Source organism: Myotis daubentonii, chromosome 11 (assembly GCF_963259705.1).
Source record: "Myotis daubentonii chromosome 11, mMyoDau2.1, whole genome shotgun sequence".
Taxonomy (NCBI): domain Eukaryota; kingdom Metazoa; phylum Chordata; class Mammalia; order Chiroptera; family Vespertilionidae; genus Myotis; species Myotis daubentonii.
The window spans coordinates 74,539,192-74,562,189 of NC_081850.1; the positions used below are offsets into that span (position 1 = coordinate 74,539,192).

Consider the following 22,998-nt stretch of genomic DNA (forward strand, 5'->3'; position numbering starts at 1 on the left):
TTACTAAGGTTTTCATTTGTAACTCCTTAGTTTTCCCTCCAACCAAATAATATACCATGCATACTTCCGCATGCTGTGTTTAAATCAGGTCAATGCTTGATTTTTCCATATACAATTCACTTACTAATAATGGTAGTATAGCTGCCCAATCTTAGAAGCAATTTCCCCTATTTGCCACCGCTTCAAGCCATACCGATTATCCAAGACTTGTCTGTTTTATATAGGAAATAAGAAAATAGAAATAAGAGACTATAAATTTCAAAAATAACCAAATCTGTAAACTTAATAGGATAAAATGATACCCAATCCAGCATGAAATTTTAAATTCATGAATTCAGATTTATGAATTTTTCATGAGATTGAAACATAATGATTCAATTACATTCAAAAAGCATTTATTAAATGTCCATTTAATTTGAAACATAAATAGAACTTCTTTGAGCTATGTTCATGAAAATTAGAAGCAACACCCTCAAATAGTTTTGGCCAATAAACAACACCTATTTAAGAATGAAATCATGAATCAGCCAAGCTATGCTAGGGTAGAATTCATCTGAACCATTTCACATGTAATATTTTCTTTAAAAATCCTAAGAACTTACATTTTAAAATCTTAAATAAACATTAAAAAATCGATTTTTTTTCATTTGGGTCATGAAGATAAAATATATTAAGATGTACCCAGATAAAAAGCAGAAGGTAGTAAAGGTCAAAACTGTGATTAATATAAAATGGAGTTTCACTCTCCTTTAACTATAAAATTCCTTTACCGGTGCTGCTGCTGGAACTTCCAGAGTTTGGTGTACACATCAAAAGTTCTTCCAAAATAGGATTGCCACTGCTTCTGCCCATATTGTGGCAAATCTCTGTAAGAACAAATACACACATTTTAATTTTAAATACATGCTATTTGGAAACTAAGTCTTGTGATGACAAACTGGATAGTTTTAACAGCGTTTGCATTCAGGCTTTACTTTTTTTAAAATGTTATAATTTTTGGAGAAATGCTCTATAACAAGGTCCAGAGCTCGTTATTTCCTATTCTCTCCCCTGCTTCTGACAGCTAATTCTTAGTACGCCATGTATCTACTGCTCTCTTCCCTCTCCTGGGTGATCTTATTTTACTCACTTACACAATGATAACTTCCAAATGTTTATCTCCACCTAAGAATTCAGCCCTTCGAAAACACTGCTTTAGGGGTTCTAGAAGTGAAAGTGCAGGTAGTATTGTTCTCAACTATTCTACCCCTTCCCTATAGGTGAACCAATCACTCCCTGTCTTTAGGCCTGATTGTTCCTCCCTTAGACAAATACTCTGCTATGCAAACACTGGAACTGCCATAGAACTTGCTTTGGGCAATGAAATATAATTGTAAATTATCTACACCATATCTGAGAAGATTTTTAAAAAATATATTTTTTACAGAGAGGAAGGGAGAGGAATAGAGAGTTAGAAACATCAATGAGAGAGAAACATCGATCAGCTGCCTCTTGCACACCCCCCACTGGGGATGTGCCCACACCCAATGTACATGCCCTTGACCGAAATTGAAACCGGGACCTTTCAGTCCGCAGGCCGACGCTCTATCCACTGAGCCAAACCACGCTATCCGTGAAGATTTAAGAGCTATTCCATGGGTCAGCATTTTCACCTTTCCCTCTGACCAAAGACCAAGAAAGGGCTGCTCCTCTGCCTGGAACAGAGAGCAAGACACATTTCATACAACTTGTGGCCAACATGGGAGCTAGAAATAAACCTCTATTGCAGTAAGGCACTACAGTTTTGGAGTAGTTACGACGGACTTACTTAGGAAAAGTCAATAGAGAAACTGGAACCAGGAGTGGGTTACTGCCATACCAAAAACATCACATATGTGAGACTGGCATTGGGAATGAGCAACAAGTAACTGTTACTGAAGACTGGAAAAACGATGACATATAACACAGCGGCAGAACTGTATTTCTGGCAATAACTTGGAAAGCAGATAATGTGACTAATGAACTTGTGGATTTATAGGAAAAAGCCAAGAGATGGTATGCTACTAGCCCTGGATGCCCTTAGTTGTACTTAACAAAATATGAGAGATGAACTCAGAAAAGAACCAGCTGCAAACACGGATGGGAAGGAAAAGAGAAAAGCCACACATTCCAGAACCGGAAATACTCAACAGTTTCTAATGCAGGAGTATAAAAAAGACAATTTGAGAAATGCTAGTATAAGACTGTGTCGCATCCTCAGGGCAAAAACGAAAGCCTGTGAATAAACATAGGAGAGTGGCCTCAAATATATTCTTTTAGTGGGACAAAATAGATCAAGGAAAAGAGTCTAAGGAGTTTGCTGTCTTGTGGAATTCTGATAAGCTCAAGGTATTCATAATAAAGTAAACTAAATCTCGTGAGAGCTATACCGCCAAAGTAATTTGTTTTATAAGGAACAACAAACATTCATTGATTACAGTGTGATACACTTCTTATCCCAGTCTGTGACTTGTCTTCTCATTTTTACTGATATAAGTAGTTATCAAACATGTCACTCTTAGTCTTTATGTTTAGTGCTTTTTTAAAGCAATTCATCTATACAATAACACAGTCTTTGTAAAGATATAAAGTGCTGGCTTTCAAATTTAACTCTTCAATATAACCAAAAACAAATTATATCTGAATGATTTTTAAAAAAATATTATTTTGGCCCTAGCCGGTTTGGCGCAGTAAGTAGATAGAGTGTCGGCCTGCGAACTGAAAGGTCCCAGGTTCAATTCCGGTCAGGGGCACATGCCTGGGTTGTGGGCTCGATCCCCAGTGGGGGACTTGCAGGAGACAGCCAATCCATGATTCTCTCTCATCATGGATGTTTCTCTCTCTCCCTCCCTCTCTGAAATCAATAAAATATCTAGCAGTTGCCTGGCTGGTGGCCAGGGTGGTAGGCCACATGTTTCTCATCATCCAACAGACTAGCTTGAGTCTGTTCATCTGAGACTGGTTGTAAGGATCCAAAGAGCAGTAAAAGGAGGTAGCCGATCAATGATTCTCTCTCATCACTGATGTTTCCATCTCTCTCTCCCTCTCCCTTCCTCTCTGAAATCAATAAAAATACATTTTATATATATGTGTATGTGTGTGTTTGTGTGTGTGTTTAAAAGAAAAAAAGGTACTATACAACATATAAAACAAGAAGTGAAAAATATCCTATTGCTTCTCCTCTCAATTCTAGCCCCCATTACAAATGTACTTTATATGTACATTTAATATATATGTGAGTTTTTCTATTATTTTAAATAAATGGTATCCAACTATAAAGTTCTATAACATGCCTTTTTTATAATATAACATGCCTTTTTTATTTACTAATATGTCATGTTTCTTTAATGAATACAGAATTATATCAATATTTACTATGTACAATGTAGTATATAATGAACCGCTTTAACTAATCTCTCCTGATGGACATTTATATTGCTTTCAGCTTTTCCCTGTTATAAAGATGCAATAAACATCTTCATACTTAACAAACTTAAATAGTTATGTGACACTAGAGGCCTGGTGCACAAAATTCATGCACGGGTAGGGTCCCTAGGCCTGGCCAGCAATCAGGGCCAATCTGTGGGGCAACCAGTGGGGCAATCAGGGGGTCCCCGCTGGCACCTGCCTTGGCCGGCCTGGCTTCGCCCGCTCACTGGCCCCGCCCCCTGCCACCGCTGTCAGTCGCCTCCCTCTGCAGGGCGACTGGCGGGGTAATCAGGGGGCCCCTGCTGGCACCCATCTTGGCTGGCCTGTGGGCTGGGGGCAGCTCCTGTATTGAGCATCTGCCCCCTGGTAGTCAGTGCGGCCAGTCATTCCGCTGGTCGTTCCTCCGTTCGGTCGATTTGCATATTAGGCTTTTATTATATAAGATTAGTAAAAGGTAATTTCTATAAATGGAATTGATGAGTTAACTGAAGATTCCCATTTCTGTATCGGATGTTAAAAAAAAATGACTAAAAAAGCAAAAGGTTTTCCCAAAATTTCAGGCACACACAAGGAGAATAAGCTGGTAATTGCATTTCTTAATCCATTTCCATTATCCTTATGGTAAGTAAAAACTCATTTCAGATTACAGAAATCGGTTAACGATAGATACTAGTTTCCACATTTATTGCAAGTTTTCCTCTTTTTCCTGTCTTCAGGGATCTCTAGTAAGAAGCTGCATTAGGAAGAGCTAATCAGATATTTAAAAATGGAAGTTGCTGCTAGAATCTTTAAGACTCTTATCAACTAGCTGCTGCCAGGAAGACTGTACTATTATATAAAAGCATTAGGCAACCACATCACCTTCATGAGACCTGACAACCCCTGGGTGCTTTAAAGATATCGTGTCAAGTCTTTAGGCAAATTTTCAAGTTAAGCATTTGCCTGCAAATTCCTTTAAGTTTCTAAAACTGACAAATTTAATAAACCTCAGTTATATCTTATTAAGAGAGAAAACAGAATCAGAACTCAGTGTTTTTTTCAGACTACAGAACTTCAGATAGTTAATGACTGAGTTTTATAAGAAGGGAATTTTGTATGAGAGCTAAAAGTACATAAAAAATGATCTAAAAGCTAGAACAAGGTTCCTGACAGTAAGTCATAATATACAAATATTTTATGATTTCTTAGCTAAATTCTATACTATTTTCCTCAATAGAATTTAGAACATCTACCACTCCAGTCTGAAGACTTGCTATAAAGGTAGCAATTTCTTTTTTGAAATAGGGTTTAAATTTTTTTTAACTTCCTAAAAGGATAAGTCCTATGATCACCCTTTTTCTAATGAGACATATCATGAAAGCTAATATAGAAAACCACTGTAATATGATTAGAGTCTAAATTAAGGTATTTTATGAAGAGTTTTAGACAAATTCCTCTACTATTCCGAGAATGACTCTGGTTTTAAACTCGGAATATATCATTTGGTCTTTATTACTGTCAGTAGAGATGGGAAATTAATGGTCCATAGAATTAAATGAAATGCAGCTCTGTGAATTATTCTGTAAGCTAAATGACCTTATATTTCACATCTTGCCAAGGCACCTGTGTCATAAATTGGCTGCTCTTATCCTTTTCCCAAGGCTTTAGAGGAAATTGAAAGTATGACAATGATCTCCTTTTTTAAAAATTCTCAACTCTCAACAAAAGTTGGGAAATTATGGCAGGAAGAAGTGTAGTACAGGTGATTAAACCTGACTCTCAGAGATTTTTAAATGTAATGTTGAGATGTCAAAACTTAGGAACTTTCTCCCAAGTTTTTACAATTCATCCCTCTTTACTAAATTGAACCAGCCAAAATCACTGATGCCTACCCAGTACCTCAGAATATGCGTGTGCCTGGAGACGGGCTGTAAAGAGGTAAGTTAGCATGAGGCCTTCAGGGTGGGCCCTAATACAATTGACTCGTGTTCTTATAAGAAGGAGATTCGGACGCACAGAGGGACACCAGGGGTGCCCATGCAAAGAGGACTGCCACATGAGAACACAGCAAGAAAACGGCCATCTACCAGCCAAGGAGAGAGGCCTCAGCAAGAACCAACCCTGCTGACACCTTGATCTTGAACTTCTAGCCTCCAGAACAGAGACAATACATTTCTGTTGTTTAAGCCACTCAGTTGGTGGTATTTTGTTATGACAGCCAAGTGATAAAGTGCCCCTCAAATCCCAAAGTACAGGTGGGTGGGGACAAATCAGCAACAGCCAAGACCTGCAGGCTATCGGCATCTGTACAGGAAGAGACAGGAGAAACAAATGAGACATCTGATGGGCCTGGGAAGAAGAGAGCCCCAAAGTAGCCGATCTGAATCCACTGCACAGCACACTGGACCATTCTGAGAACAGAAGCTGAAAGTGGGAGCGACTTCGCTGAGCCAATAGCCACATGTGGCTACAGAGCGCTTGAAATGTGGCTAATCTGAACGGAAATGTACGTAAGTATAAAACATTCGGTGTACTTCAAAGACTTAGTATGGGAAAAGAAAGAATGTAAAAGATCTCAATTTTCCTATATTGATTACATACTGAAATAAAACATTTTTGACATAATGGATCAAATAAAATATATTTAAAATTAATTTTACTTTTGTCTTTTTACATTTAAAAAATCTGGCTGCTAGAAAAATTTAAGTCCCATTTGTGGCTCACATTAAAATTTTATTAGTCAATGCTTCTTCTCTAGATCACTCTGGTGGCAGTCTGCCTCAAAGTCAAGGGCAATTCTTTTGAGTGGAAAGCCATATAAAATGAAAGCACACAGTACAAACTTGTACAATAGTTTAGGGTACGAGTTCTGAATAACATATACCTTACTATTACCAGCTTGTGCAACTTGCCTCTGGGAAAGTATTAATGTTTTGAAGGAGAAGGTAGAGGGAGGGGAAGAAAAAGAGGAAAGAGAGAGGAAGGAGAGGGAGACAATGGAGCAAACTGGTAATTTCTCAGTTATCTTTCCTATTAAGGAGCCACGGCTTCCGGAAAATAAGCTTTTAAAGGATACATTGTAGATGATTTCTTCTTTAACGTAAAATATTGGGAGCATATTTAATACAAATAATTTCTGCCATGATTTTTATTTAAGACCATTACACTTCACGTTGGTGTACGTCTCTGTAAATATATACACTCATGGGCTCCAACGCTTATTTTGGCTTTGTGTATTTGCTCCTTTGGAATCAAATAATTAGCGACTTGGAGGCCTCTGCTCTTTCAAAGCACCAAAGTCAGGGGTATCAGTGGTAGACACAGCTGTGTATCTCAAATATGTCTCAAGATGCTGCCTTATATAATCCCACCAAGTATTCCATGCTGCTTCGTCACCATGGCAACCAGAACCCTGCAAGCACTTGGGCTTTGATCATTTTTCTGACAGTATTCAAAGCTATTTCTAACACTTCATTACTACTGTAACTACATGCAACAGCTATTTTAAGCACAACACCATTCATTCTACCCATTTCTCACTCTCTGGACTATGATTCCTTACACAGTAAGTGGAAAGAAGTTTATTTATCATGCACATATTATCAGAAGGTATTTGCAGGAAGAAAAAAAAAGCTCCATTAAGACAGTCACAGCTGGGAAATTGAAAAGTCTCTGACAACTTGGATGAATGGCTTAATGTAAGGTGAAAATACGTATCTTTGAGAGTAAAAAGAGAATTTATTATACCCATAAGACATTATATAGAAACTCTCAGGCCTTCCATGCACTGAAATACACTTTCTCACTCTGTACATAAAGAGATAAAAAGTCTAGGAGAGAGGGATCATGAGGGGCTGCCAAGGTGCTATATGTTTTATTTCTTTATCCAATTACCAGCCACATGGATGTATTCAGTCTGAAAAAAATACCCTTAGGTATACTTTCCTACAAGTACATTACACTGCAATAACAAGTTTCATCACCAGTTTGTGAACTCAAGAAAGAAAGAGAAAACAAATAGGAAAGCAAGCCAAAAGATAAGCTCAAACAATTCAAGAATGCCGGGAAAGAGGGCCAATGTTAAAAGCTGACGCTATTCCAGCTGGATTCCCACTTCACCCCATTTCCCCAAGTGCAAACGCTGGTCCAGAACCTCTGCCAATGTATTTCTTGTTCTCTATAAGCACTGTGATCCTGATTCTTATTCAGACCAACACAAATGTAAAAAAAAAAACACACAAAACACCCTTCTTTTAATTATTCCCAAAGAAATCTTCTCTATTTCAAAAGAAATGCCCAAAACTTAGTCAATATTTGAAAGTAGAACGGTGTTTAATTTATATGCTCAAAGAGCTTTGGACCAGAATTGGAGAGCAGTGTGGAGCATGCCACCTGCGCCTCCAACCCCCATCATGGGGAACTCGGTCACGGACCTGTGGAACTCATAAACAGAGGCCTTTCCCATTGCTTTCCAATCAAGGACTAATACTGAACAAAACACTTATAAACATTTATATAAACAAGCACAGAAAATACACAACTCAAGTGCACCAGACACTGAGAAAATCAGCACCCCCCCAGAAGGAAGAGAGCAAATGGGCATTAAGAGCAAACAGGACTCTTCACATTTACTAGTATTTAACACAGAATTTTTGACAAAAAAATATTATTTAAAATATGTTGTTTTTACGTTTAACTACATATCATAGGCAACTTTTCATTTATATCTTCACCAAAATATTTTTCAATAGTTTTATATATACAGTGAGTATATATAAAATGAATTTTCTTTAAAAGTAAAAAGAAAGAGCCAAAGTACTAATCTCTCAGTAAATTATAGACCTGCACTGCCACTGGCCACACTCCTCTCAAACAAAAACCCCAAAACAATAAGAGGATATATATACTTATTCACCACAGATACATATTTTTGTAGAAATAATTAAGCTTGTTTAAACTGAAAGAGTGCCCTTCACAAAACACCTAGTTTTTTAAAAAGCAGTACTGCAAAAAGCACTGATATAAAATAGCAAGATGAAACACGTCAGGCGTATGGTACACAAATCTGAGACATGAGAAGATGCTCAACATCATTAGTCATTAGGGAAATGCAAATCAAAACTCATATGTGGACATAAAACTGAAACTCATAGACACAGGCAGACAACAGTATGGTGATTATCAGAGGGAAGGGCATGGGGGGTAGTAAAGGGTAAAGGACCAAATATATGGTGATGGAAGATGGTTTGATTCTGGGTAGTGGTCACACAGTCCAATATACAGATCATGTATCATAGAAATTGACACTTGAAACCTATATGACCCTATTAACCAATGTCACCCTAAAAATTTTAATAAAATTTAATAAAAAACACAAGATGCCACTTCACACCCCCTTCGATGGTTATCATACAAAAGACAGACAATAACAATTGTTGGTGAAGATGTGAAGAAAATGGAACCCTCATTCACTGCTGGTGATGTAGTTTCTTTGAAAAACAGTCTAGAAGTTCTTCAAATGTTAAATATAGAGTACCATATAACCCAGCAATTTTTCCCCTAGGTATATATACTCATGAGAACTAAAAATATATGTCCACATAAAACTGTGTACACAAATGTTCACAGTTGTATTATTCATAGCAGCCAAAAAGGGAAAATAATTCAAACATTCATCAACAGATGACTGGATAAACAAAATATGGTAAATCTGTACAATGGAATATTAATCTGTAATTAAGAGGAATGACGTACTGATACATGTTACTACACAGATGAACCTCAAAAAATACTCTATTTTGTGAAAGAAGCCAATCACAAAAGACCACATATTTTATGATTCTACTTATATGAAATATCCAAAATATGTAAATCCATAGAAACAGAAAGTTGATTAGGGGGTTAGGAACTGGGGACAATGGAGAGTCACTGCTAATGGGTATGTGGTTTCTTTTGGGGTGATTCCTGTTCTAAAATTAGATTATGGTGATAGTGGCACAACTCTAAGTATACTAAACCATATAATTATAAACTCTGAATGGGTGAATTTTTATTGTATGAAATATAGCTCTATAAATTGGAGGGAGAGAAGAAAAAGCAGGGCTGAGAGATTTAAATAGAACAAAACAGTACAAAATTATTTACCCACTACACACAGGAACACATCAACAAAGACATGTGGACAAAAGTGCCTATAGCTTCTGCTGCCAATCTGTTCAGGGCATGCACAGCTGAAGTAAAAATAGCACTGTCTAAAACACTCAGTCATTACTGTAGTCAACAGATATTTTATCCAAAGAAAAAGAAAGAATAAAAGAAACAAGCAAATAAACAAGTGTACAAAGAATGCAACAGGAGAGAGGCCCCATTCACCTGCATTATGCATTTGTAGGCTCCTTAGCCCTCCATACCCCAATGTGTAAGATGAGATGTAAATCGGGTATAATGTGGACTAATGTATATAAAAGCATGGAACAAGAGCTCTCCTTAACTCAAGTACAACACTGAATTACCCTCTTTTCCTATTGTTTTTTCATCTGAGAATGAAGAAACAGTGTCAAAAAAAAAAAAAGCATGATCACTTCTAGTACAGGTATTGATGCAACATTCTATCCATAACTTTCAGAAAGGTACCATACTTCAGCCATGGGGGAAAATACACAGAACTAGAGAAAAATTTAAGGTATCAGCAGTCCACTAACCTTAACCCATTGAACAGTTGCTTAGATTTATCCAGAAGATAACAAAAATCAGTGACTGTTTTCCTCTCTCCCTGTGGGATGTCATCTTCAGCACCTCCAGAGGACATGATTTCTTTAAGAGCAAATTCAGTCCTGCAAGAAAACACATGTCCATTAACCAAGAAGATGAAAATAAAAAGAGAAACAGACCTTAGCTATACCATCTGATAACACTTTTTTCCAAGATGGAGAATTCTTCTGATTACATGCAAGCCATCAGATAATTTAAATGTACGATGGTGTGGGAGACCAGATAATCTCGTATTATCGGTGGGACTGAAAATTGTTACATCCATATTGGAAAGAGAGTTTTAGAATATTCTTTCATCCAATAAATATTGTTTGAAGGACTATTGCATTCCAGGCACTCCTTTACATGGTTCAGAATGAAAAAATGTTTATCTTTTTAACCTAGTTATCTATTTGTTCCATTCTACAAATCCATTCAGGAAAATAATCCTACAAATGGAAAACATAGGTATCATGTCTTCTTCATCCATTTGTCCATTGAGGGACACCTAGGTGGCTTCCATATTTTGTCTGTTGTAAATAATGCTGCAATGGACATAGGGGTGCATATATCTTTTTGAATTAGTCTTTTGATTTCTTTGGATAAATACCCAGAAGTGGGATTGCTGGATCACATAGTAGTCCTCTTTTTAACTTATTCTTTTTTTATTTTTAAATTACAGTTGACATACAATATTATATTAGTTTCAAGTGTATAATTTTAATTTTTTGAGGAATCTCCATACTATTTTCCATAGTAGCCACACCAGCTTACAATCCCACAACAGAGTTGTCTGATCTCTCATCCCAATGCTTTAAATCTCATGGGTTCTGCCTCTCTTTTCCCTTAAATCGAGATAATAGTATTTAAGCCGCCCTCTCCAGTAATTAGAAATCACTCTTTGAAAAACATTACAAAACTCAAAAGATTCACTAAAGTCAATTTTTAAAAATGAACTTTGGCTATCAGATCAGACCTACTTGTCAACGAATGATTTTAATTATTAGATATTTGACTTTGGGAGTGTTATTGAACTTTTCTAAGCTTTTGGATTTCCTCAATTCCAGAATGGGAATTATAATATTTATCCTTCATACAGGTATTAATAAGATTCAATTAGATCATATTCATAACATTACAGTCCAGAAAGGGCACATTGTTAATAAAAGGCAACAAATATTAAAACTGGTAATTCTGGGTGTTGGGATACAACAGTGAAGAAAACAGGCAATACACAGAGTGTATTTTCTAGTAGAGAGACAAAAATTTAAAAATATAATATCCAGGTGGTAAGATGTAGTATGAGGAAAATACAGCAGAAAGGGAGAGAGTGTGATTGGGGGTAATGTTTTAGTTAGGATAGGTGAGGTGATACTGAGAAGGTGACATATGAGCGGAGACCTGGGTGAAGTGAAGGAGTGAGCAAAGTAGAGAAGAGGGAAGTTCAGGTACCAGGTGCAGGGAACAAGTACAAGGCGCTGAGGCAGGTATATACAAAAGGTTTTATCTATAAATAAAACACTTAAAAAACCCCACCAGCTCTTTCTAAATAAATTAATATGAATAAGATTCATGATACTGCTTTTCAAGGACCACAAAAAGGAGACAGAGTAGACAAACCCAGATGCACATTTCCCACGTCCAGCATCCTGGTGCAGGCTTAACCTGCCCCTAGCAGGTATGCCTTTTTCTGACTGACAGTCCACCTAGAGCAGTGGTTCTCAACCTTCCTAATGCTGCGACCCTTCAATACAGTTCCTCATGTTGTGGTGACCCCCAACCATAAAATTATTTTCGTTGCTACTTCATAACTGTAATGTTGCTACTGTTATGAATAGTCATGTAAATATCTGATATGCAGGATGTATTTTCATTGTTACAAATTGAACATAATTAAAGCATAGTGATTAATCACAAAAACAATATGTAATTATATATGTGTTTTCCGATGTTCTTAGGCGAGCCCTGTGAAAGGGTTGTTCGACCCCCAAAGGGGTCGCTACCCACAGGTTGGGAACTGCTGACCTAGAGGGGCTGCCTTCTTCTGATTTGCACATAGGTACCGTATAGGTCACCTGTGACCCCTACAGGACTTCCCCTCCAATAGAATTTATTGGCTCTAAAATCATCAAAGTGGTATTAATAAGCCTTGTCAACTCAGAAATGGAAATGGACTAATTAAGTTGAACTAGGTTCTATAATGACATTCATTAAAAAGGACTTATGATGTGATATAATCCCAACTTTCATTGTCCTTATCTTGATATCGATAAAAAGAAATCAATCTAATAAGTTAAAATAACGCCATGTGACATACACTGAATCTAGATTCTAAAACCCAGGTACAAGTCCCAATTGTGCTGTTTCCCCCCAAAGTCACAGAGCTAACGGTTTAACTAAACTTAGCTTCCTCATTTGTAAAGTGAGGATAATGAATGCTGCCCTCTCTCACTAGGCCCGTGGTCAGCAAACTGCAGCTCGCGAGCCACATGTGGCTCTTTGGCTCCTTGAGTGTGGCTCTTCCACAAAATACCACAAAATACCACGTGCGGACGCACACGTACAGTGCGATTGAAACTTCGTGGCCCATGCACAGAAGTCAGTATTTTGTGGAAGAGCCACACTCAAGGGGCCAAAGAGCCGCATGTGGCTCATGAGCCGCAGTTTGCCGAGCCGCAGTTTGCCAACCACTGCACTAGGCTATTGTGATCAATTCTGTTCCAATGTAACCATATCATCTTATTAAGATATCCAGTAAGAAAGTAAAAAAGCAAAATACAATTATATTATAATAAACATAGACAATGTTTTTATTAAGAAAAAACCATGTACATATCAATAGACTTTAAACTAAAAAGCATTGAAAAAATCAAATAAATAACACCAGGCTTCCACATCCTATCCTATATAATAAAAGGGTAATATGCAAATAGACTGAACAGCAGAACAACCGAACAACCAATCAAAGCATAATATGATAATGATATGCTAATACTGCTAATACTGCTCACTATGACATGCACTGACCCACCAGGGGGCAGATGCTCCAACTGATAGGTTAGCTTGCTGCTGGGGTCCGGCCGATCTGGACTGAGTAAGATGGACCAGACACACCCTGGAGCCCTCCCGCGATTCCTCCCCGGCCCAATCATGCACTGGTGGGGTCCCTCAGCCTGGCCTGTGCCCTCTTGCAATCCGGGACCCCTCAGGGGATGTCGGAGAGCCAGTTTCAGCCCGATCCTGCAGGCCACTCCCCTTGGGAGGGTGCCAGACATAGGACTCATGGCTGGCGAGCGCTGCTGTGGCAGCACGAGCCTCTCCCGATCAGGGACTGATTGGGTACGAGCCCACAGCAGGCACAGTGGGGCCAGAATGAGTGGGAGCAGCAGGTAGGAGCTGCAGGCGGCATCGGACTACGGGTTTCAGCCCAATGCCTGCAGGCCACCCAGAGGGACCCCATCTGTGCATAAATTTGTGCACCAGGCCTCTAGTTAAAAAATAAAATTCTCTGCTGCTGAGTAGTTCCAGCTGTTCCTGCTGCTTATCACTACCGAGAGGTCAGAATGTGCCGTGGTGAGGACGTACATATAAAGACAGACAGTACTGCTGATGGAGGATTTCTTACAAGAGGACCCGTGTCAAGTTGCCAGAGTCCTCCTCTCGTCTGGGTTGACAATTATTCTTGTCAGGACTCTACTCTTGGCAAACCCAAGGCCTGTCCTTAAAAACAAGGGGTAGTTATTGGGGCAGTTATTCTGGAGCCACACAGCTCAGCTGTCTTATATCATAGTTCTTCCAGTACATCCATCATCTCCTTACTAAACTGTAAGCTACCTGAAAGCAGTAGCTGTCTGAAAAAACTTTCTGTAAAGCACCTGTGAATACTGTCCCCAGATAATTCCAAAATACGAACTGATCAAAGGCAGTGAAAAAGTTTGTGTTCCTGCCATATGACAGGCATTGTTCCAGGTGCTGGAGACACTGTGTGCATGTGTGCGTGTGTCCATGAATTTATTTATACCAAAGACTAGAGGCCTGGTGCACAAAAATTTGTGCACTCGGGGGGAAGGGGGGGGTCCCTCAGCCTGGCCTGTGCCCTCTCGCAGTCTGGGACCCCTCGGGAGATAACGACCTGCTGGCTTAGGCCTGCTCCCGGGTGGCAAAGGGCAGGCCCAATCCCTAGGTGCAGCCCCTGGTCGGGCTCAGAGCAGGGCCGATTGGGGAGTTGGGGCGCCGCCCCCTGTCACGCACAGAGCAGGGTCAATCAGGGGGTTGGGGAGCTCCCCCCTGTCACGCACAGAGCAGGGCTGATCAGGGGGTTGAGGAGCTCTCCCCTGTCACTCACAGAGCAGGGCCAATAGGGGAGTTGGGCACCGCCCCCTGTCACACACAGAGCAGGGCGGATCAGGGGGTTGGGGTACCGCCACTGTCACACTCAGGGCAGGGCCGATGGGGAGGTTATGGCTCTACCCTGTCACACACAGAGCAGGGCCCATGGGGGGCGGGGTGGATTGGGGCGCCGCACCTTGTCACACACAGAGCAGGGCCGATCAGGGGGGTTTGGTCGCTGCCCCCTGTCACGCTGATCCCGGTGCCGGGAGGCATATTACCCTTTTACTATATAGGATAAAAGCCTGGTGCACGGGTGGGGCCGGCTGGTTTGCCCTGAAGTGCCGGGGTCCAACCCCAGCAGGTCCAGGGGTTCCCAAAGGCGTAGACGGAGTCGGCGAAGAAAGAATGACACGGAGACAGCGTTCAGTTGATCAGCAGCCTAGCCAGGATCTCCAGCCAAGTTCTGGTCTCGATCTCCAGAGAGGTTCTGCTTAGGATCTCCAGCCAGGTTCTGTCCAGGTACTCCAGTCAGGTTTAGTCACCAGGTTCCAGTCAGGCTCTCCTGCCAATCTCCGCAGTCAGGTTCAGTCCAGGATCTTTTGCCATGCTCTCTCGCCAGGCTCCGCCTCCAGGCTCCCAGGCCAGTCCCTCTCCAGGATCCTCCGGCATGCTCTCTCCAGCGAAGTTCTTCTGTCTCTAGAGAACGTTCTGTGTAGGTTCTGTGCCTAGGCTCTGTCTCTCTTGGTCCTGTCTTCCAAGCCCTGTGTCCTTAGTTCTGTGTTCTGAGTTCTGTGTTCTTAGTTCTGAGTGTTTCTGTCTTGTTACAACTGTATTTATACCAGTTGATTCAATCCTATCAATCTCTATTACAAAGGTTAGGGCGTTTCTTATCTCCATTCCAGGGAGAAAAGATTATGTAGTTTAAGCATGATTGTTCGTAGTTAAAGGGATTAATTACCCGCCTGGCACTTAGTTGAGGGGTTTTATTCCCTCCCTAACTTCAGGGGAAAATCCCTACCTGGGGATTCAACCTTTCTCGGAGAGGTGACCTTGGTTAAAACACAGCGCCAAGAAGGTGAGCAAACATATTAAGAACCGTATGCCATATATGCCAGGTCCCTTGAAACAGCAAGGATGGACCGGCTCCCGGCACTGAAGGGTGTCCTGGATCAGGGTGGGGGTCCCCACTGGGGTGCCTGGCCAGCCTGGGTGAGGGGCTGAGGGCCATTTTCAAGCTGACGGGTGACTGAAGCTCCCAACCTGTTCTTTTTTCCTTTTTTTTTTTTTTTTTTTTTATTCTGGGCCAGCTTTAGCTCTGAGGCTCGGCTCCAGCTATGAGACTTCCACTGCTGAAAGCAGGTTTCTGGCCTTTGTTTACCTTTCTGTATTTGAAACAATGTTGCGGTCCTGCTGGCTGAAGCCTGGGGTTTTGTTTAGCTTCGATTTTTGTAACATAGTTGCTTAGAGTGCAGCTGAGAGGCTGGCAAAGTAGGCCGGGAAGCTTTGGCTTCCTCTGTCACTAAAGCAAGCAAGCCTCATGTTAGTTTCCAGCTGCCTGGCTGCCGGCCACCATCTTGGCTGTCAGTTAATTTGCATATCTTGCTGATTAGCCAATGGGAAGGGTAGCGGTTGTACGCCAATTACCATGTTTCTGTTTTATTAGATAGGATGGCCGAAAGTGACTGTGGCAGGGACTTGAGAATCTGCAAAAGCTAGGAATGTTCGTAACTGAAATCCAGGAAGGAATGAATGCCAAGTAGCTGTCACTAAGAGAATGAAAAAGGCAAATGTTCAACCTTCTGAGAAAGAAATCTGATTATCATCAGATTGGTGTTGTGGTATGTGAGGAACCTACAAGTTTTTTGTGAAGAAACATAAACCCCTCAAATTCCCAAAGCCTTAGCCAGATGTTGACCTAAAACTATGCGGATTAATTATCAGGAGACTCCAGTGGGTCAGTGTGTATTCTACAAAGACAGGTATGTTTGGGGCCCACATAGAGACCACAGAGCAGAGTGCTTAAGCGCATTGACAAGAAACTGCCTGGACTCAACTCCTGGCTCCACCAGTCACTACTCAAACATAACTGCAATCTCGGCCATGTTATTTAACCTCTTTGTGCCCTGACTTCCCTATATGTAAAACAGGATAAAAACAGGATCTGCTACTTAGGATTTTCATGACGATTAAGTGAGAATGTACAGAGAGTTCAGAAGAGAGCCTGACACACATTAAATGTCATATAAGTAGGCCTACCATTTAATTTACCACCCACTGGGATAATTCTGTGAATGAAAAGGGACACTATTAGTAATTACATCAGAACTGCAAAAACTGAGACTGTGTCAAGCAAACCAGGACATATTGTAAGTGAGAACAAATGAGAAAATGTGACCAGAGGAGGTAAAATTTCCTGTCTCATCTCTTAATTCAGAAGCTACCCATAGATGCAGGTACCAAATATTAACATCTGGATTATGTTCTCCTGTGTGCATACTGTTAGAGCTAAACGAGCACACTTAGTGTTTTGCTATAAATGGTTTCAAGTAATATACCAATCAATACTGACACAATCCCCTCAAGATTAATGAAGGCATCTAACACATACTGAGGAGACGATAATGGTAACAGGCAGAAAGATGGTAAGACTTGCTCCTTGCCCTCAAGAAGCTAACCACCAGTTAGTTAAATGATTCCTGCCGGTGATTTCCTGCCAATAGTCCCCAGAGGCCATTGCTATGGCAAACACACCCAAACAGGAAGATATCTTGGAGAAATATTGAAAAAGATGAGAAAGGCAGCTTAAAAAAATGAAGAGAGTAAAAAAGAGACATAAAGGCGTATTTCATTATTTTTATACAGCATTACCAAATAGTTTAAGACATTCTAGAAAGAAAAACCAAAATTGACACAAAAGAGTGTGGCAGGTCGCATTTGTTTGGGTCTATGCGGCACCCATTTCCCTTTCTTTATGGAATTACTGCTCGATCTCAATGGAAATCAAAACTCAATTTGGAACAAAACATACTAAGAGAGAGAGGGAGAGAGAAGGAAAGAGAATGAATCAGGGAAATTGTTAATTGGGTGTGATAATGGCTCAAAAAAAAGGGTCCTCATGTTTTAAGGGCAGGCACTGAAATATTAACAGATGAAATGATGTGATGTCTAGGAGTGGGTGTGGGTAGCAACTAAGAACTTGTGACTGTTGAAGCTTGAGTGATGGAGATATGGGAGATAATTATTCTATTCTATTTCATTCTAAGTTTAAATTTTTTCATTTAAAAAATATTTTTTCCTACTTCATTTACAATATGATCCCAATGTCATAAAAGCATTTCTCTCTAGGCTTGTAGCTGTATGTATATTTACATGGAAAGATTTCTGGGATAATGAGTGGCAATAATGAGTGGTAATAATGAGTGGTTATTTCTGGCTGCTGAGATTTGAGATAGCTTCATTACTTTCACATTCTAAATTGTTTGAATTCAAAATACTAATTGTGAAAAAAAATAAAACCTTAAAAACCAAAAGAAAAAAATACTAATTGTGACTTAGTTTCCCCAAAATAATAGAATGATATTTCTTAAACCAAAAGCCTAAAATCAAGTAAGATAAGCATTAACATTGGTTAAATTTGATTAGTGGAGACACAAATGGTTATTTTCTATTTGTATTTTCTGTATTATTTTTTAATTAAAAACTAATCAAGTACTTGTGAATATTCTCTAACATAAGGTTTCTTATTATTTGTCACTACCAACATTTTGGGCCAAATAATTCTTTGCTGTGGGTGCTATCTAGTGCACCATAGAATGTTTAGTAGCATCCCTGGCCACTGCCCACTAGGTACCAGTTAATAACACCACCATCCTACTGTCATGGCAACTGAACATGTCTCCAGATGTTACCAAATGTGCCCCAAGAGCTAAAATCTCCCCCACCTAAGAACCACTGCTCTAACATGATAAATCGTCACCAAATTCTCAATTCTGCAAAACACATATTTCCCAATCCTTAGGTATATCTTGCATGTATAATTCTCAACATTATGTCAGTCCCTCTTATTCTTAATTCAATTACTAAATACTTTACTTGTAGTTCAGACTACCTCAAATAGATAAACCAATTTTGCTGCTGCAGATTGAATGCTGAAATTACTTCTTTTATTCAGTTCCAAAGCCTGAAACTAAAAACCTTAGGCTACATATAGTACCATAATCTTCAAGAACAAGGGGGAAAGTATTAGAAGGTTATATAATGCAATCTTCTTTAAATGTACAACTTGACCTCTGGTCAAACTAAACAGTCCCAAAATATGCCCCAAAGCAGAGTAACTCACACAAACATAAATGCTCAAAGGATAGCCTCTTCTAGCCTATTATCTAGCCTCTTAGGAGATTTGCAGAATAGCAACATCAGTAGCAGCCAGAGTTTATTAGAAACACAGACTCCTCAGCCCACCCCATACCTACTAAAACCGAACCTGCATTTTAACAAGCGCTCCAGGTGATCTGTATGCACATTAAGTTGGAGAAGCAGTGATCTAGCTGTTCATATACAAACTTGCTTGCAGCTGATGTTTAGGGAGCTATATTCTTGTAATACAGAGAACAAGTTTCTTATACTTAGGGTGATAACATAAAAACTGACATATAATTACAAAATAGCCACAGGCAAGAGAAAACTTAATGGAATTCACCTACATCACCTCCAAAAAACTACCTATAATTATATGAAACCAAATGCCATATTTTATTTTATTTATTTTTTTAAATATATTTTATTGATTTTTTACAGAGAGGAAGGGAGAGAGATAGAGAGTTAGAAACATCGATGAGAGAGAAACATCGATCAGCTGCCTCCTGCACATCTCCCACTGGGGATATGCCCGCAACCCAGGTACATGCCCTTGACCGGAATCGAACCTGGGACCCTTCAGTCCGCAGGCCGACGCTCTATCCACTGAGCCAAACCGGTTTCGGCCAAATGCCATATTTTAAAATTAAGCTGAGCCCAGCCAGTGTAGCTCAGTGTTGAGTGTCTACCTATGAACCAGGAAGTCCCAGTTCAATTCCTGGTCAGGGTACATGCCCGGGTTGTGGGCTTGATCCCCAGTGTGAGGCGTGCAGGAGGCTGCCAATCAACGATTCTCTCATCACTGATGTTTCTATCTCTCTCTCCATCCCCCTTCCTCTCGAAATCAATAAAAATACATTTTAAAAGTAATAATTAAATTAGCCTGCTGAAACCGGTTTGGCTCAGTGGATAGAGCGTTGGCCTGCGGACTGAAAGGTCCCAGGTTCGATTCCGGTCAAGGGCATGTACCTTGGTTGCGGGCACATCCCTGGTAGGAGATGTGCAGGAGGCAGCTGATCGATGTTTCTAACTCTCTATCTCTCTCCCTTCCTCTCTGTAAAAAATCAATAAGATATATTTAATAAATAAATAAATAAATAAATTATCCTGGCCGGCATGGCTCAGTGGTTGAACATCGACCTATGAACCAGGAGGTCACGGTTTGATTCCTGGTCACGGGCACATGCCTGGGTTGTGGGCTCGATCCTCAGTGTGGAGCGTGCAGGAAGCAGCCGACCCATGGTTTTCTCTCATCATGGATGTTTCTCTCTCTCTCCCTTTCCCTTCCTCTCTGAAATCAATAAAAATATATATTTTTAAAAAGTAATAATTAAATTAAATTAAATTAAGCTGCAAAATTCAAACAGTCATTTATAATAGACCCTTCCCATTAAAAGAGAAGAATTTAATTACCTCTCCCAGTACAGTGTAAAGCTAGTCTGAATAACATAAAGCTATGGTTCCTAAACCTGGCTGACTATCCTGGAATATTTTTAAACACAGACTAGTGGCCCGGTGCATGAAATCCGTGCACATTAAAAGGGAATTAATTAGATGATATATTTTAATATTGCTATTGCCCTTTCTCTATAATAGGAGTGTCAGAGATGAAAGAAAATGAAATGTATATGAAAATCTTCCTCTTGTCAGAGTCTGGGGCATGCCACAGGACCCAGAGTCAAGTCCCTGCCAACCCGCGTGCACCTCGAAATTGCGCGAGACCCAGACCCGGCTGGCCACACCCCCACTGGGCAAAATCCAGACCCAGCCGGCCCCAACCCCGTCAAACCCCACCAGGCAGGGGGCGCAGCCTCAGGTCTCCAGTCAAGCCCTGCTGGGTGGGGGTTGTGGCCTGAGGTCCCCTGTCAAGCCCCACCGGGCAGGGAGCACAGCCTCGGGTCCCCTGGCCTGGCATCACGCAGCCTCAGGTCTCTGCTGACTGCTCGTTATCGCTCGTTACGGGAACCCCGCCTCTGCTGTGGGCGCAGCCATCTTGTGATGGTGTGACAGAGTGAGGGTCAATTTGCATATTGCCTCTTTATTATACAGGATTTCTGGAACCTACTTCTAAATATATGATTCAGGAGGGTTGGGAGTCTATATTTTTAAGAACTATTTTAGCCATTTCTAATAAATTCCATTTGAAAATCAGTCTTAAGAGAACTTTTTAAAAATTAGTTTTCTTTCTCATTACTTTTTAAAATAATGGATATGCATTTGGCCTATTTCAAATAACTGATATGTAAAAAGACTAAACTAAGGAACTAATCAGTCCTGGAGGGGGCGGGGGGGGGGAATCTTAGATGAAAGTGAATTCATGTAGTCTCAGTGACCCACACCTAGGAAAGGGTTGGTCAGCCTACGCAGCAGTCATGTAGTGCCCGGGAATAAAGAAATCCTTTCTGAGTGTCTAGACTTGAACCCAATTCTAGAAGGACTATAACTAGCAACCCCTTTGGCACTATACTGTACACCAAGCATGTCAAACCCACAGCCGGCGAGTTTGACATGCTTGCTGTACACAGGAGCTTAAAAATATATTTCTAATGAATAATATGAACACTGCAGAATCTTACCCTGCCCTGTGCAAGGTAACATTGCATCAAGGCCTCTAGAAAGGTCTGTATTTCAAGGGGAAAAAAGGAGGAAAAGAAGGGAATAAGAGGGGGAGCAAGAGAAAGAGGAGGAGGAGGAGAATAAAAAAATATATAATTTTCCCCAAGACATGAATTTTCGTAGCAACCTAATGAGCTATTCGTGAATCTGTCCATTTCTTTATATCTCCACTGTCACCATCTTAATTTCAGTCAGTATCATCTATTGTGGAGCCTTTTTAAAAAGATTTTAAAAATCTTAAAAAAAATATGGCAGTATCTGTCTGTCCATTCTTGCTGCTATAACAAAATACCACAGACAAGATGGCTTATAAACAACAGGTATTTATTTCTCACAGCTCTGGAGGCTGGAGGCCTGAGATCAGGGTGCTGGCCTGGTTGGGTAAAGGCTCTCTTCTAGCTACACAGTTCTCGCTGTATCCTCACATACTAGAAAGGGGCTCAAGGATGCCTCAGGAGCTTTTTTAAAAAAATGTTTTTTATTGATTTGAGAAAGGAAGAGGGAGAGAAGCATTGACAAAAGAGAGAAACATCAATCTGCTGCCTCCTGTATGCACCCCAACCAGGGATCAAGCCCACATTCCCAGACACGCGCCCTGACTGGGATTCAAACCAGTGACCTTTCAGTGCACAGGACGACGCTCAACCAACTGAGCCACACAGGCCAGGACTCTGGAGCTGTTTTTAAGGCACTGATCCCATGAAGTTCCGCCCTCATGATTTGAGGACCTCCCAAAGGCCCCACCAATTACCTTTGGGGGTTAGAATCTCAACATATGAGTTTTGAGGGAACACAAATACTCAGATCACATCAGCATCATTAAACCAAACATCCTTAACACCAAGGTGTGCCAGTGGTGTGACCCTGGCAGTAATTCCAGATCTCTGAATTCCCTTGGTTCCTGCCTGTTTTCTGAACCAGATCAGTGCTGTGAGGTACTTGACAACCTTCCAATAAATTCCTTTTCTGCTTAAGTTGGCTGGAATTAGGGACTGTAATGCTCAACCAAAAACCTTTCCTGAAACAATGCCATGCCTTTTTCCTTTCTTTTTTTTAAATGACCTGTCACTCACTAAGTATAGCCTTCCAAAACTGCGTATAATTAAAAAGCTGAAATTCTAAAAGCCATTCACATCATCAACCTCTTGAAAACAGCTTGCAAAGTGAACAATGAGTTTTATTTATTACTTTTATTAAATCCAATCCTCTACCTACTCTGAGCTTGCATCTTAACCATGGCTGAAGAAACACAATCATACTGACTGGGCTCATTTTCAATTCAGGACCTCAGAATGGGCACTCCCACCACATTTACTTCGTTCCTTCACTCTTTACCTTCCTAGAGCACTGTTTCACATCTTCTCCGCTCTCCATCGTCACCTTTAGCTGATGGCAACTGTTCTATGGTTCACTGAAAAAACACAGGCAATCGGTACCGATCTTCCGCACACCCCACCACACTTATACCAACCACTTGCATCTTAACCATATACCTTCTTGCCTTTCCTTCCATTACCT

At 40.4% G+C, this 22,998-nt stretch overlaps 1 protein-coding gene across 2 annotated transcripts in view; it reads right to left on the reverse strand.

The window, feature by feature from the left end:
- Positions 1-22,998, reverse strand: part of SCAI (suppressor of cancer cell invasion) — a 79,262-nt gene that overhangs the window by 35,927 nt on the left and 20,337 nt on the right. For both annotated transcript variants that reach the window (XM_059657999.1, XM_059658000.1), the window contains exons 3-5: positions 10,128-10,259; positions 771-866; positions 125-211 (exon numbers count right to left, since the gene is read on the reverse strand). In XM_059657999.1, coding sequence (XP_059513982.1) covers positions 125-211; positions 771-866; positions 10,128-10,259 — 315 coding nt within the window. The remainder of the gene's footprint in view (positions 1-124; positions 212-770; positions 867-10,127; positions 10,260-22,998) is intronic.